Genomic DNA, 15,843 nt, shown 5'->3' with positions numbered 1-15,843 from the left:
ATTCAATGGCTTGCAAACACTACAAAAATCAATAAGCAAACAAACCAAGACTATCTACAGGCCTTCAGATTCCTTCCTCGATGTAATCTTTACTGAGTGATGACATCCTTAAGTACCTACTACGTGCAAAATCCAGTACTATGCACTTCAGGGAGAAGAAGGCATCAGTAATTTCAATATAAAGTAAGGATCAGAGTGTTTCACAGAAATTCCGTCTCCCCACCCCACCCCCTGCCGTTCATCCTACGTAATGCTGGGTCTGTTTTAAATCTGTTTAAGTAAGACTACAGCATATTTAACATTGGTGTAACTTCTTGAGAATGCAAAAAATGATCACTGGCTTAAGCCAAAACAGAAGACAAGCATTTATTATGCTCCTGCTGTATGCCAGACTGTTTTAAGTGCTTCCGGTGTATAATATCATTTAATACACGTGCACGTGCACACACATAAACCCTCTAGAAAGTTACTCTCATTTTATAACTAATAGAATATTTAAGAGACTAATGAGTACAGAGACAGAAATGACTGACTAATTTTTCAACTTCCACAGCCCATGTCTCTTCCACATTTTCTCTATGGTATCTGATTTTGCAGATTAAAGATTCAGTGAAAATTGAAAACTCAGCCCAAAAATCCATTACTATGCTGACATAAAATACTTAGATAATGGTACAAGAAAACTGGAGTAATGATGACCACAAGGCAGGAAAGCTTTCTGTGTTAAGGGGTGAGTGACTCTTAAGTCAGTCCTTGGTTCCTTTGACTGAATTTCTAAATATAAACAAAACTTGGTTTAGTGCAAAAGAAAGAAAGACAAAGGTTTTCATCTTCAGGGGAAAATACAGTAACTCTTAGAATAACCTCTAAAAAAACCTCAAAATCTCTTAAGAAAAGAAGAAAAAAACCCAATTTGATAGAAAATCCCAAAGTATTCATAAGCTTCAGAATCACATGCCCTAAACTTCAGAATCAGCATTGCTAGGCACCAAATGGTAAACATTTCAAAGTTGCCTATCAATGAAAGGATTAACTATACTACTGCCTTTAAGGTACATAACCATACATATATCTATTTTTACAAATACCTTCTGCATATACCTAATTAACACTGAACTGCCTTACTTCATGTTATCTCTTACCATAACAAAAAGTTCCCTAACTTCATTGACAGATAATTTCAAGTACATAATATATCCTTCAAGTACATCTTTGTAAGACCCAAACCTGCCTCTAACCAGATATATAAGAAAAAAAAAAAACTTCATTTCATTAGTCTTTTTTATTTTTATTCGTAATTTTAAGGAGGACAACATGATGACCTTTCATTTCCCTTCATATGTAATAATCTATGACCTCTCTGAGGAATTTTCCTACAGTACAACCCTTCTCATGACTTAAAGGGCCCTTTGCATGCCCCAGCTATCTCTAGCTTCACCCTGCACTACTTTCCCCTTCTTCCTCTTCCCTCTTTCATTAGGGTCTACAAAATACTATTCAACTTCCTAATTCAAAGGTCTAACCTTTCTGTTAAGGTTAGAGGTTCCCCTGACACTTACCACAGATTGTAATAACATACTATGTTAATCACCAGACTCTAAATCGAAGAGAGCACAAGACTTTCTATTTCGCTCATCACTGTGTTCCCGATAACTAACTAGTACAGTGTCTGGCACACAGTAGGAACTCAATAAATATTGACTGAATAAATGAATATAGCAGAGTTTGCAGAGGTGAACTGGAGTAAGTCAGATCACAGGGCTTGAACTCATCCACAGGAAGGAGGTACAAACTAATTACTGGAGATGGGAACAAGAAGCATGCGTAAATCACGCCACTTAGCAAATTTTCTACACTTTCCTACATTGCACCTAGAAGTTCACAGAACACTTTATAACCTAGTTCTGGTCCTGTCAATCCTGCCTGAAGGGGAGTGTACAGTACAATATTGTTCAAATTCCCAACTGCAAATAATTTACATATTAATCTCAAGAATAGTTGGGGTATCCTGTATTTTCTACTGCCAGAGAGCTAAGGTTTATCTCAATCTTGCTGGGTTAACAGCACTTTATTTTTTATTTATTCAAATAAATTAATCACATACCTCTATGGATGTATAAATCTAAAAGTATGCTTTTTTATTATTCACTATTTACATTTAGCCTTAGAAATGCTAGAAATTCTGAATTTAAAGTCTTTTCCCACCTTTTTATTGAATCCAGAGCTACAATCTTAAGCATTATGTAATCCCCCCAAAAAAATAAGAAGTGAAGAAATGAGATACTTTGTTCGCCCTCAATAAATGTTTGTTTCCATCCTTCCTCACCTAAGAGTTCATACCCTTACCTTCCACTCCAGCCCTTCAACCAATCTAACATCTGCATGATGTCCATGCCCCTAATAGAATCTCCCATCCCTATTAACTGGCAGATATAAGACATGCATCAGAAGTAGAAACTCTAAACACAATTTTCCCCAAATATACTGTTACACAGCGCTATAAGCTAAGTTCACACAAAATTAAATACATATCTTGGCCAAATAAGAACCTAATATCATGAAACATGGTTTCTATGGCAATATGCATTTAGAGTTCCAAAAACTCAACTTGCAAAATCTTTTGGAACTGTGTTTTTAAATTAGAATGCCTACATTATGGAATATGTGGGTAAACAAAACTTCTGTGAATCAAATCATATCCTTGAACTGCAACGTTTTCAGTTTAAATAAAGTATATATTTAACTTGTTTTTGATGCTAATGATCTGGCTGATTCCTAATATACCTCTCTAAGATATATAAAATCTTTGTGTCCAATTAAATCTTTATGTGTCTCTTGGTTTCTGTAAATTTTCATAATTAACTTTCAGTCCAAAAATAAAATCCCTTATACTAATAAGTATGCTTTACGTAGAACTTTCAGACTAGAATACTACATAATTCCTAGCAGCTATACGTGTCACAAACAATTCCTTAAAGCAAATACAGTATTTGGTCACACTAATTACATTCATAATACATCCTACTGACTATTACGAACTCCATTCTTCTAGATATAATGTTAGGTTTAATAAAGCTTTCTTGCCCGGACCCATAAAAGAGCCATTTGCAGAAGCCTTCAGCCTCCAGCACCTCAACAAACTTGTCTTCCATCCAGTGGGCTTCAATCACAACCTCTCCAGTAAGAACTGAATCTCATACTTGGGGCTTAGTAAGACCTCTCCCAAATGTATTCCTTCCTTTATTCTTTAGAGTTCTCTCTGCACTTTAGTAGCCAATCATCTATTACTAGTTCAAATTACTGTGTAGTTTCTGTGTCCTAACTGGACTCTTACTCATACAACTTCCTTAAAAGCAATTTTTGTATTCTAATACTACGTTAATGATGCAATTCTGTACTTTTAAGAGAGTAAGTCTCAAAAACAATAGGAAGAGGAAAATTAACCATATATGGCAAGTGCTATCCAAGAACCACCGCTTACTGAGCACTTATTAAAAGTGTGTAAGGCACCAGAGATTTCATTATGTGGGCATGATCAATTAAATCACTGGCCATTGGTGACTGAGCTCAATCTCTAGTCCCTCTCCCCTCCTTGAACTGGAGAGTGGGCTGAAAGTTCTAACTCGCTAATCATAGTGGTTGGTTTTTCTGAGGCACAGCTCCCATTCTGAAACTATCTAGTCCCCCAACCAGGAGTTATCTCATTAGCATACAAAGACAGTAAATTTCTGTGGCAGAAACCGGGAGAAAAGACTAAACATTTACTTTTTATTTTACCACGCGTAGCCTCGTACAGCTACTTGCAGATAACAGAAGGCACCAAATTGTTTGGTTTCTTTGTCCTTGCTCATGGACTTGTCTTCGTTTAGAATGCTACCTTCAATCTCCCCATACATCTTCAACATTACCTCCTCTATGAGGCCTTTCCTGTTCTTAGAGCCTCTCCTTGGTCCTACCAATATATCCTGTATATACTTCACTTAACTTCTAATATAATGTATGCATTTCTGGCTCCCACCCACCAAACTATAAGTTTTTTTATAGTGTATTATTTATTTCTCTATCTGCTTAAGACAAAGAATAAATGAATGGATGGACATGATAATGAGAGTCGACTGGGTATCTAAGCAGAAATGTACAACAGGAACTGAAAACCTGAAACAAGAGTTTATGTGAGGGTGAAAATTTTATTTTGAAAATACAAACTTGGTAGTAATGAACATATATGACTGAGAAACTACATAATCTCTCAAAGCTTGCAAAGAAGAAAGCAGAAAATCAAAGACTAAACCTTCAAAAACTCCTACAGTTAAGTAGACACATAGTATATGGTATTAACAGCCAAATTTTACCATGCTGTATTGCCCAAATGTAAATAGTTTAAATATATGTACTGAAAGTACACAGCAAAAGCTGACAAGCTTACAAAAATCTTGCCCATAGCTAGGCCTACTTGCTACTGTCTTCTTACCCATCAATTCTCAACTTCTCTGTGTTTGTAGTACTTGTTCAAATATTAAATATTTTTGGCAGCATACTTGAAAAGGTTTAAAACTTTCACCACAACAAAATTCAACAACTCCTAAAGGAAGTGGTAATAATTACAACACAATTATTATTCCAGTACAACAATACTGTTGCATCGTATCTGCAAAAGGAGTTATCACACTGCACAGTAGTATCTCACCCTCTTGATTATCCAGGCACTAAGACATGCTCACAGGCAAAATATTGACAAGTTCCAATACATAATATTTATATGGCACTAACTTAAAAGTAAGCTATAATTGTTACCTCTTATTCACAGCAAGTGTATTCCACTCTACACTAAATCACAAAACCTGTTCAGTTCAACATTCTGCTTAAGAGATACTAGAATAATTACAATACATTTACTAAGCTATAGCAAAAAAAAAAGTTTTAAACTATGATCATTCTTGGTGGCACATCTCTGAAGATTTGACAACAAAAAGGCTGAGAACACTACTCTTAAGACAAAGGCTATCAAATAAGTACCAGGGTCACAGATGGAATGTGGATGACAGCAGCAATAAAATCTATTCCGAATGTTTAATAAAGATATTTTACAAGAATATCCTGATATACATACATTACTTTCCTTGGCTGAAGCTGCAACTGCCAAGTTAGCTTCTGTAAAACACTACCATCTGTCAAATTAAGCTAACCTTGTTATTCTGTTTTTTTAATTTTGGTTACAACTGAGTTAACAGTTGGTTTTTGGTTTCAGTGCATAAAAGCTACACAATAGAACATAATAAATGTATATCTATTTTATATTTATGCAAGCTTCAGTAAAAATATAATAAAAATACTTTAGTTCAAGAAAGAGTTCCAGAAACCTCCTTTCCTGTCTTCCTTTAAAACAGTCCTAACTCAAGGATAAAAAAATACTGCCATCAAGTGGAGTATTAATGGGAAGGAGAAACTTTTCAATAAAGCTGCTGGTTCTCCAGATGAGAAAAATCAACTCGGACACCTACTTAGACATGCAAAATTCAAATCCAATTGGAATAAGACTTAAATACCAAAAGCAAAACAAGAAAAAGATTATACGGCAATAAAAGAGAGTATCTTTATGAAACAGGTATGAAAGATCAAAATAAAGGAAACTAATTACATATAAGACTAAATCAAAATGGACTCCTATTCATGAAAGAACAACATAAAGGGAGTAAAAAGACATACTGATAAACGGAAAAAGATATTTGCAGAATATGTAAGTTGGGGAAAAAAAAGTAGTATATAAACTATAAAGAACTCCTTCAAATCAAAAAAGGTAAAACAATCACCCCCCCCAAGAAAAAAAAACAGAAACAAATGTGAATTTCGCAGGGAAAAAAAGCCTCAATGGTCCATAAACATATAAAAAGATAACCAATTAGGTTATCAACACCAGAATGGTTAAGTTTGTGTAACCATAAGTATAAATAACCACCACATATGCTCATATGCTTCCTTCTCTATCCCACCAAAGCATCACATGCTCAGATACCCTGGGTGCCCTCCCTCTGATGCCACAAGCAAAAATGGAAATATCATCAGTTCTATTAGTTCTGCAGCTTATTACCAACTTGAAGTCCCGGCGCCACTGTGGAAGCCCGGAAGTCAGTTCTGAGAATATGTATGGTACAACTAGAACAGGCACAAAGAGTGCCCATGACCCCAGGAGGCCTGTGCAGAGAGCTCCTTCTTCCCTCCAAACGCTGGAAATTTTAGACCTGAGGCAGTGGACTGCTGCTAATTTCCTTTCAACCCACTTCCTTGGCCCTGTCCTGACCCAAAGCCTTTCTCTAAGGTCTCATGGGAAGACATTAGGGGCCCTCTTTCTGACACACCAAGACCAGCTCAGAGGCCTCAGTGGAGGATACAGCAAGCCCCACACCTCCAGCCCAAGCTTGCATGTATTCTGGCTCAAATTATGATGCATAAACTTTTATATATGCAGGTGTATGGTTGGTTCTCACATTAGTGCAAGCACAGCATCAGATCCCGGCCACTAATGGTTCTTCATTCCTGGTCCCTCTCTCTATACTCCTCCCCCACATCTTTCCTCTTCACTAAGGACCTAGCTCTCAGCTCTGCAGCCAAACCTGTCCTCAAAGTTAGTGCCACTCACCCCAACAGAGCCACTTCCAGGCTGAACACCACCAACAAAAACCCAACAAATAATAAGTTTCTAGTTCAAAACAAGCTATTCTTCTGTCTCATTCTCACATGGACCAAAAACCGTAAGAAAAGTCTTTCTCTGCTCAATTGTTTACCTGTCCACAGTTCATCCCACCCCATCATTGGTCCCCCAAGTTCTTTCCAAACTTCCAAGCTAACTACAATGTGAAAGTACTTTTGTACCCTGTGGGGAAAAATACACATCATAAAGATTATTCTTGTGTGTGCTATTAATTATTAAAGTGATTAATGTTAGTCTGAGGCATGAAGAAGAAAAGGCTTTTCATTCCTCAGTAGTGAGCATTCTTTATGAGGTATTACTTTAAAAAATATAAAATGAAGGAAAAATTGTGCAATTTCATTTTGTTTTGTAAGCATATCAGTACATGCTCCTAAGTGTTTTACCTCTAGGAACATCTTTAACTTTTTTGCCATTTTCAGACTTGGAAAAATAAGTAGCTTTTGCTATTGCTGATCCTGTGAGAATGTAAAACTGAATAATAAATGAGAAACAATACTTAAAAGTCATCCAAAAATAGCCAATAAGCACATGAAAAGATGTCCAAAACCATTAGTCATTAGGGAAATACACATTGACACCACTACATACTCATTAAAATGGCTAAAATATAAAAATTGACAATACCAAGTGTTAACAAAGATATAGACCAACTGGAACTCTCATACATTGCTGATGGGAAGGTACAATGGTATAACCATTTTGAATAAACATTTAGCCATATCTTACAACAATTCCACTCCTATGTATTTGTCCAAGAGAAATACTTTAGAAGTATATCAGGTAACAAAGTAACGAACTGTCCTTTAAAAACAGCAATAAAGAAGGATGTGAGGCAGTTAACAGAGATACCATAAAACATTACTAAAACTGGATGGAGAAATCATGGGGAAAATAAGGGAGGAGGATTAAAATGAAGTCATCGATAAGTTTTTCCACAGACAAAAGGCAGGCTGGGACTTCCTTGGTGGTGCAGTGGTTAAGAATCTGCCTGCCAATGCATGGGACACGGGTTCAAGCCCTGGTCCAGGAAGGTCCCACATGCCACACAGCAACTAAGCCCGTGCACCACAACTACTGAGCCTGTGCTCTAGAGCCCACGAGCCACAACTATTGAGCTCACATGCTGCAACTACTGAAGCCCACACACATAGAGCCTGTGCTCCGCAACAGGAGAAGCCACTCCAATGAGAAGCCTGCGCACCACAACGAAGAGTAGCCCCACTCACCACAACTAGAGAAAGCCCGCGCAGCAACAAAGAGCCAATGCAGCCAATAAATTAATTAATTAATTAATTTTTTTACAAAGGCAGGCTAAGGACATGGCGGTGGGGTGGGGGGCAAGGACCATAGGGTCCTGCTCTGTTTCACTATGACAAGATCAGGGTGTAGCAAGAAAACTCTGGATAGCTGTTTATAAAGGTCTCCTAGGGTGACATTAGCTTAGAAATTATTACATTTAAGGGTGTGATCTTATACTATCAGTGTCCCAGAATAGACTGGCATGTTTTAGTTCACAAGAGTAAAATACAAGAAAGAAAATAAACCAAACCATTTGTTCATTTGTTAGGGGGTGAAGCCGAAAAAATAAATAAATTTAAAAAAAAATAAATAAAAGCAGCAATAAAACAAAAACATCCACTATCATCACTTCTAAACAACATTTATCATATGTCTTACCTAGTATAAGAAAAAATGAAATTATAGGCATAGAAATTGCAAATAAATAAAACTGTCATGATTTATTTATGATATCTTTTATGTAGACATTCCAAAATTATCTATGGAAGTATTAGAATAAAGTTTAGCAAGGTGGCTAAATATAAGATCACTATCCAAAAGCTAGCTGCATTCATACACACCAGTAACAAATAACAAACATTTTAAAGCACCACATATTATTGTTATCAGAAAGTATCAACTACATAGGACAAACAATGTGTAAGAATTCTACTGTTAAAATTATAAACTAAAAAAAAAAAAAAAAAAAAAATTAAAGAAGACCTAAATAAAAAGAAGTATACCCTGTTCATGGATAGAAAGACTCAATCATAAAGATGTTAATGATCCCAAATTGGTATATAGATTCAATAAAATTACTAAAAAACTCAAACAGGGTTTTTCAGAGAACTTGGTAAAATTATGCTAAACTTTCTAAGGAAGATAAAGTACCATAATACTTCGGAAGAAGAGGGGCAAACTTATTTTTTCAGTACTAGAGATTACTATGAAGCCAAAGCAACAAAGACAGGACGGTATTCACAAAACAAATGACGGAACAAAACAGCAGAGGGTGAAAAAAAGCATTTTCCATAAAGCTTTTATATATGACAGAGATGGTCTGTCAGTTCAGTGGGGGAGAGCATTAACTTTTCAATAAGGTAAGATTAACAACAACAAAAAATCATATACAAAATAAAAATTAAATTGGATCCCTACCTCACACCAGGTACAAAATATTAAGTACAGACAGAATAAGATCTAGATGTTACAAACATAACTTTAAAATTCTTACTACTATATAGATGAATTTCATTTATATATCAAGGTGAAAAAAGTTTCCAAAGTTAAAACAACTAAAATTAAAAACATATACCTTCAGGAATTCAGAGCGGCAATAAAAAGGAACTCAAGGGGAAAATGAAAACAGGATTCAAGCTGATTACAATCTCAAATGAAAATGGAGGGATGCGATGAGGGGACTATACGGTTAGATATAGGTTCCTTTCAAAGTTCTCACTTGTGTTTTAAGTAGTGCTTTCAATGTGTGCTTATCATTAAAGATTAATATGCTATTTCATAAGTAAGTAAAAACATTTGCATAGAGAGCTGATCATGATCCAACGTTTATGATTCATTCAATTCTGTGTACTTCAGAACCAACTAGTGTATACATTATTAAAACAAATCCACAAAAAAATATCTCACCACCTGTGGAGGGAGTAAATGCAGAATTGGCATTACAAAAATAATAATGTAGACAAAGTTAAAAGTTATCCTAGCACATAGAGCAAAAAGGGAAAGAAATTATAAAATGAAATTTGAAGCAAGGTAGAGAGATAAATGGTATCTAATATTCAAATAATGTAGTTTCAGAAGGAGAAAGAAAAAAGGAATAGAGTAGAAGTAATAATTCTTAAATCTATATCTCTTTCCTGAGAAGAACACTAAAGTTTTCAGATCAAAAATCCTCGCCAGGATGGTTAAAAATACACACACACACACACACACACACACACACACACACACACACACGTGTGTGAAATTTCTGCACTCTAAAACCAAAGAAGAAATCTTATAAGCTTATACAGAGGGTTAACAACTTATCTACCAAAAAAAATCAAACGGTATTAAACTACACAGAAAAACATAGTTAAAATTAAACACCTAAACACCTATTTTTAAAAACTTATTAGCTACTAACATGTAACACAATTAAGTAATATTTTTGATGAAAGGTATATTGTAAAAAATTTTAAATATCATCATTTAAATTAGAATTCCATATTATCCCAACAAAATCAAGAATGCTATAAGTAAAAATATGCTAAACAGTCTTATCTTATTGAGGGCACAGGGAAGGAGAGAAAACTATTAATTATTTATAGAAAAAACATGCTTAAATATATTCGTTTAGAATTAAAAGAGCAGAAAAGGCTCTTTAAATAAATCAAAGTCAGAGGGCAATAAAAGGATTAAATTTGTTATCACTATATATGGAAATGATGAAATCTTACTAAAAGACCAGCAAAAACACAAGTTTGGATTAGATCCATTAGAAATACAAAGATAATTTGATGAAATTACATTAAAAGTAGAGGTGTCAGTATCTCTCAGAATTTAAGACATAAAGAAAAAAACATGAAATATTCAAATGACACTATAAGTGTTCATTTAATATATAAATATAGAACTCTATAACTCTCAAAAAAATACATATCCTTTTCATATGATCATTAAAACCTCATGTACAGGGCTTCCCTGGTGGTGCAGTGGTTGAGAGTCCGCCTGCCGATGCAGGGAACACGGGTTTGTGCCCCGGTCCGGGAAGATCCCACATGCCGCGGAGCGGCTGGGCCCGTGAGCCATGGCCGCTGAGCCTGCGCGTCCGGAGCCTGTGCCCCGCAACGGGAGAGGCCACAACAGTGAGAGGCCCGCGTACCGCAAAAAAAAAACAAAACAAAAGACATGTGATAAAGAGTCAACATCTAAATCTGATTTCAAAGCATTTTAAAAACGTGTAACTGTAAGGACATTTCATATTACAATGAAACAATACATAACAGAAACTAGTATTAACCCTAGTAGTATTCTGTAATCTTAGCTAAAACAATGAAACAGTTTATGAGTAAAGAGGTGTAAAGATTGGCAAAGAGGAGGTCAAATGATAATTATTTGCAAATGATATGGCCTGCATACAAAGAATATTGAAGAATATCAACAGAATAGTAGAACTAATGAAAATTCATTAAGGCAGCTGGATACAATGTTAGAATAACAAATCAAAATTAGGTGAGAAAAGAAAGGAGTAAAAAGGGAATAAGCAGCTGGATCCCTTTCTCTCTGCAAACCAAGTCTTATGCTAATACCAAGATAACCAACTATTTCATACTAAAGAATATCCATTTTATATAATGTTTAGAGTGATTTATATAATGTTAACTGTCCCTTGAAATGTTGTATTATATTTTTATAACTTTAGATAATACCTAAATTAGAAAATACCACATTATTTTAACTAAGAAATTTACCCTGAATTCAGCTTGTATTGTTTTGCAAGTTTTGTTTTAACTCTTAATTTGGTTAATCTGTGACATCCTTCCCACCTAACCCCCAGTATAACTAAGTGAAAGTTGACTGTTGATCCATAAGATTCCTTCTGCCTCCATCCTCTACTATTTCTTTTTTATCCTCCCTGTCTGGAATAAATGTATGCTTTGCTACACTAAACACTCAGATCTTAAAAAGTTGCTCATGTCTAATCATACTAACTTTAAGGCTTTAAAAGAAGATTCAGAGGCATTTAATGACTTGCCCAAGGTCATAGAAAGGTGATTTAGATCAACCCACATCCTAGTCTTTTCACTACACCACCTTTATTCTAACAGTTGTCCACAGTTTCGAGCTTTCATCGTTTCTCAATAATGTTAAATCGTGAGATTCAGTTAGGGAACTAAAATAACCCCTGCCCTTGCATTCCTTTTAAAAAACACTCACTCATTCATCAAATATTTACTGAAACCTACTAAGTGCACGGAGTTGTTCTAAGCCCTAGGGTGAAATGAAATAGGCAAAATACCTTCCCTTATGAACCGTATGTTTTATTTAACTCAGGAGGATACATTTAATGAAAATAGTATCCAGCTCACTTAACTCTACAAATTAATTTGGTCCCTGAGAGGAAGGCTACTATATTGCTGCCCTAAAGAATACTTATTTGGTAGTGTATATATGTCAATGCTACTCAGCAGCATAGCACAGGAAGATCAGCTTGGTGCTTTGCCACCACCTAGAGGGGTGGGATAGGGAGGGTGGGAGGGAGGCTCAAGAGAGGATATGGGGATATATGTATGCATACGGCTGATTCACTTTGTTCTACAACAGAAACTAACACAGCATTGTGAAGCAATTATACTCCAATAAAGATGTATTTTTTTTAAAAATCCTTATTTGGGACCTGAATCTATGAATCAAATTTCTGAGATGCAAGGATCCTACACTTCGGTAAATATCAAGCACAAAGGCCGAATACACGTGTTCAAGAACAAAATTATGACAGATTTTAACTGTAGCTAATCTGCTGCCAACTCCACTTCACCTGTATCATCTTAAACCTCAAAAAACAGCTCTCTGCAGTTACAATTAATCTCATAACTCCCTGCCATGGCTAAACTTGAGCAATCAAGCAAAGAACACATCAGAGGAAAAGACAGCCCTTGCCTTATGTTACCCTGTGACAAGCTACTCTGTAGGTGACAAAAGACATATGAGTGTTGTGCTTTTTTTTTTTTTAATCATACATCCTTCTGGAAGAAAAAAAAATCTTGAAAAATAGAAAACTGTTCCAACTACCAAAATATGGCTCTTTATATAAAGCTAATATTATACATGAGCATACAACACACAATTTTTTAAAGGACAGCAGAAAACAGGCTAAGATTTTGGTTATGCAATATGCACTAGGCAATTCTCGTTTTACTAATAATTCATAAAGTTTCTAATTTAAAAGCAAAGAGTTTCACTTTTGTTTCTTCTAAAGTAGTTCATTTCCTAGTTACTAGCTTGAAGTCTACTTCCTAGTTACTAGCACAGTGGATTTAAATTGTCAATTCATTTTAAGTGGATGGTTTAAGGTATTTGAACCTATACGAATATTTTTAAATAGTTCTGAGTAACAAAGTAATAGTATATTGATATAGAAAGCAAACACATTACATGTTTCTTTTAAAAATAATACATAAACACCATGATGGAAGTATAAAAATAAATGCAATTGTATTGCTCTAAAAAAATGTCCACAGTATCAATGAGATGATCTGACAGACACACACTAAAAACAGCATCATAATGGTAATATTTTAGACTAACAGCTACTCCCTTTGTTTAAAGAGGGGACTCAGTAAACTAGGAAACTGGACTTGGTGGCCAGGACCACTTTCAGTAATTTGATTCTTGATTCACAATTTTATGCATAAACCTCTGAATTGGGCAGATCTGCATTACCTAATTTTATGCTAAAGAAGTACTTTAGTCCAAAATCAATTTAAAAAACTCACAAATTTCTTGCCAATGTTCAAATTTAAGAGATGTGAAAAATAGTTATATTTCCCACTTTGTAACACATAGCCTTTAATATTCAACTTTGGACAGAACTATAAACAGAAGCGACACCAAACCTATTAAATATTGCTTAGTATACATATGACCACAAGATTCTCCTCTAAGTGTTAAGACTTTGTCATACTCAACATCAAAAACTAAAGTTTAAGGTATTCCAAACAGAATGGAGGGGATTAGGAGATAAACTGTTCTAAACTCCCATTATTAAATCTAGAATTATTTCACTGTAAATAAACTGCAGTCTGCAATAGTCTTCTAAATTAACCAGTACAGCACACAAGAGTTCCAAAGACAAGTTTCCCAAAGCGCCTAAACTAACAATGCACTATCCTTGCTTTCCAAAATTCTTGAGCATCTTCAATTACCTCAAGTACTATAATAAAATTCTAAAAATAATCTCAAAGCAAAAACTTAGCAAGCTGCGTGTATACACATAGTCAGCAGGACAGCAGCCCTTATTCTAAAATCAAGCACAGGTAGGATATAACAATGCCAAAACTACAACAGGGTGGGGCATTCACTACTCTCCCAGAAAAATCAAATATACTTTTGGTAGCTGCTCTCTGTAAACGCTGGTTACCCCCATAATTCCAAGACGAGTAAAGCAATGTTTTCCTTTTGCCCAAAATGCTTTTCACACCAATGATCACCCCCCCCCCAAAAAATTAAGTCATAGCCAACTACTTTTCAGGATATGGTGCAAGCCGTGATAGTGCACTTGAGATTCTGAAAGCAAAATCTAGAAAAAAAGTAGCATCTCTCATTACTTAACGTAAAAGATCTGAAACTTCACGCAGATTTTTTTCTTAAGTGAGTGACCATTCGAATGTGTGACTAAGGCAAGAGTAAAGGGTGAACGATGGAACAAGGTCAAACTTAGGGGACAAAGGATTCCTGGAATAAACACGGCCAGAAAGGTTTCCTTAAGGGACAGTTTCTATATTCAAAAAAGAAAAAAAAGAAAAGAAAAAGAAACGGAAGGAAGGAAGGAAGGGAGGAAGGAAAGGAACGAAGGGAAGGAAGGGAGGGAAGGGAGGGAGGGAGGAAGAAAGGAAAAGGAACCAGCCAAATCCTCTACTTTTACACCGAGTCTACCTGGTTAATGTACCTGTCCCGCCAGGCCGACTATTCAATTCTGGTGGAGACCCTTTTGCAAAATAGCAGGCCTGGAATGTTTCTACCTTGGAAATAAAAACTGGGTTCAGAAGGGATGACAACTGGCTATTCCTTTTTTATAAAAGGGGAGGAAGATAAAGTTTAATTAAGAAGCCATATAGAGGAGTGTAGGAATGTGAGGTCGCGCTCAACCAAATACCCGGCACCGTCTGTTACAGGAAAACAATCGGCAAGAAGGAAGTGGACTGAAACACGCTAACTACACCCCGCTTTCCACACGCAGCCCGGAACTGGGCGCGACGCCCCCAAAGCGCGTAGGGGCGGGGGGCAGCAAGGGGGAAGCCCAGGGCAGCGGAGGCCCGGGCGGCAGCGGGGGAGGCCGGGGAGGTCCCGGCCGAGGCGGGTGAGGGCGGCATGTCAGAAGGAGGAGCGGGGCCGGGCCGCACCGGCTCGCGGCTTCGCCTCACCTTCTGCGCCGCGCTCTGCTGCAGCACGTTCTGCTCCACGGTCATGGCCCCCGCAGCGCCGGCGGCGACACCGGCGGCGGCGTCCGGCTCCTCGAGCCTCCGCCGGCCCTGACTGCCACGCTCCGCCGAGCTCCAGGGAGCGGCGCGGACGGCCGGGGAGGACAGCGCCCCCGCCAGCCAGGCGCGAAGGCGATGGCGGCCGGCGTGCGCGGGCACCGCGGGCTGGCGGCGAGGCGCAGACAGCAAGGGCCACGGCGGCGGCCCCACGACTCCGCGCGGCCCGCCTCAGCACGGATCGTCGGCCGCGGCCCGGGCCATGAGCGGGGCGGCGGACACTCGGCGCGGTAGGGCGCGAGCAAGTCCGGACGCGTCACTCACGCGCTCCTTCGCTGGCGGCTCGCGGGCCACTGCGGGGAAGGGAGAAGGGACAGAGGGAGCGGCCGGAATGGCGCTGTCCTCCTCCTCCCGCCGCGACTCCTCCTCCCCTCCCCTCCCCTCCCCCAACAGTCGTCACCGCCCCCGCCCGGCGGCTCCTCCCGCGCCGAGCCCCGCCCTCCGGCCGCCCTAACCCTACATTATGACCCGCGGGGCGGTGGGGCGGGGCGGAGCCGCCCCGGAGCCCCACCCCCCGCACCCGCGCTCCCGGGGGTGGAGCGAGGGAGCGCCACGTGGGCCGGGCCTCGGAGCCGCCCCTGCGGCAGGTTGCGCGACGCC

General features: G+C 38.1%; 1 protein-coding gene across 2 annotated transcripts in view; it reads right to left on the bottom strand.

Annotated features, from left to right (window-relative positions):
- USP25 (ubiquitin specific peptidase 25) overlaps positions 1-15,606 on the bottom strand; it is a 139,952-nt gene extending 124,346 nt beyond the window's left edge. For both annotated transcript variants that reach the window (XM_079921351.1, XM_079921349.1), the window contains exon 1: positions 15,130-15,606. In XM_079921351.1, coding sequence (XP_079777477.1) covers positions 15,130-15,174 — 45 coding nt within the window. In that variant the 5' untranslated portion in view covers positions 15,175-15,606. The remainder of the gene's footprint in view (positions 1-15,129) is intronic.
- Positions 15,607-15,843: the final 237 nt, after the last annotated feature.

The sequence above is a fragment of the Stenella coeruleoalba genome (genome assembly GCF_951394435.1).
Source record: "Stenella coeruleoalba genome assembly, chromosome: 5".
Taxonomy (NCBI): Eukaryota; Metazoa; Chordata; class Mammalia; order Artiodactyla; family Delphinidae; genus Stenella; species Stenella coeruleoalba.
The sequence above is the reverse complement of the archived record's forward strand: the minus strand, read 5'-3'. Positions and strand labels throughout refer to the sequence as shown.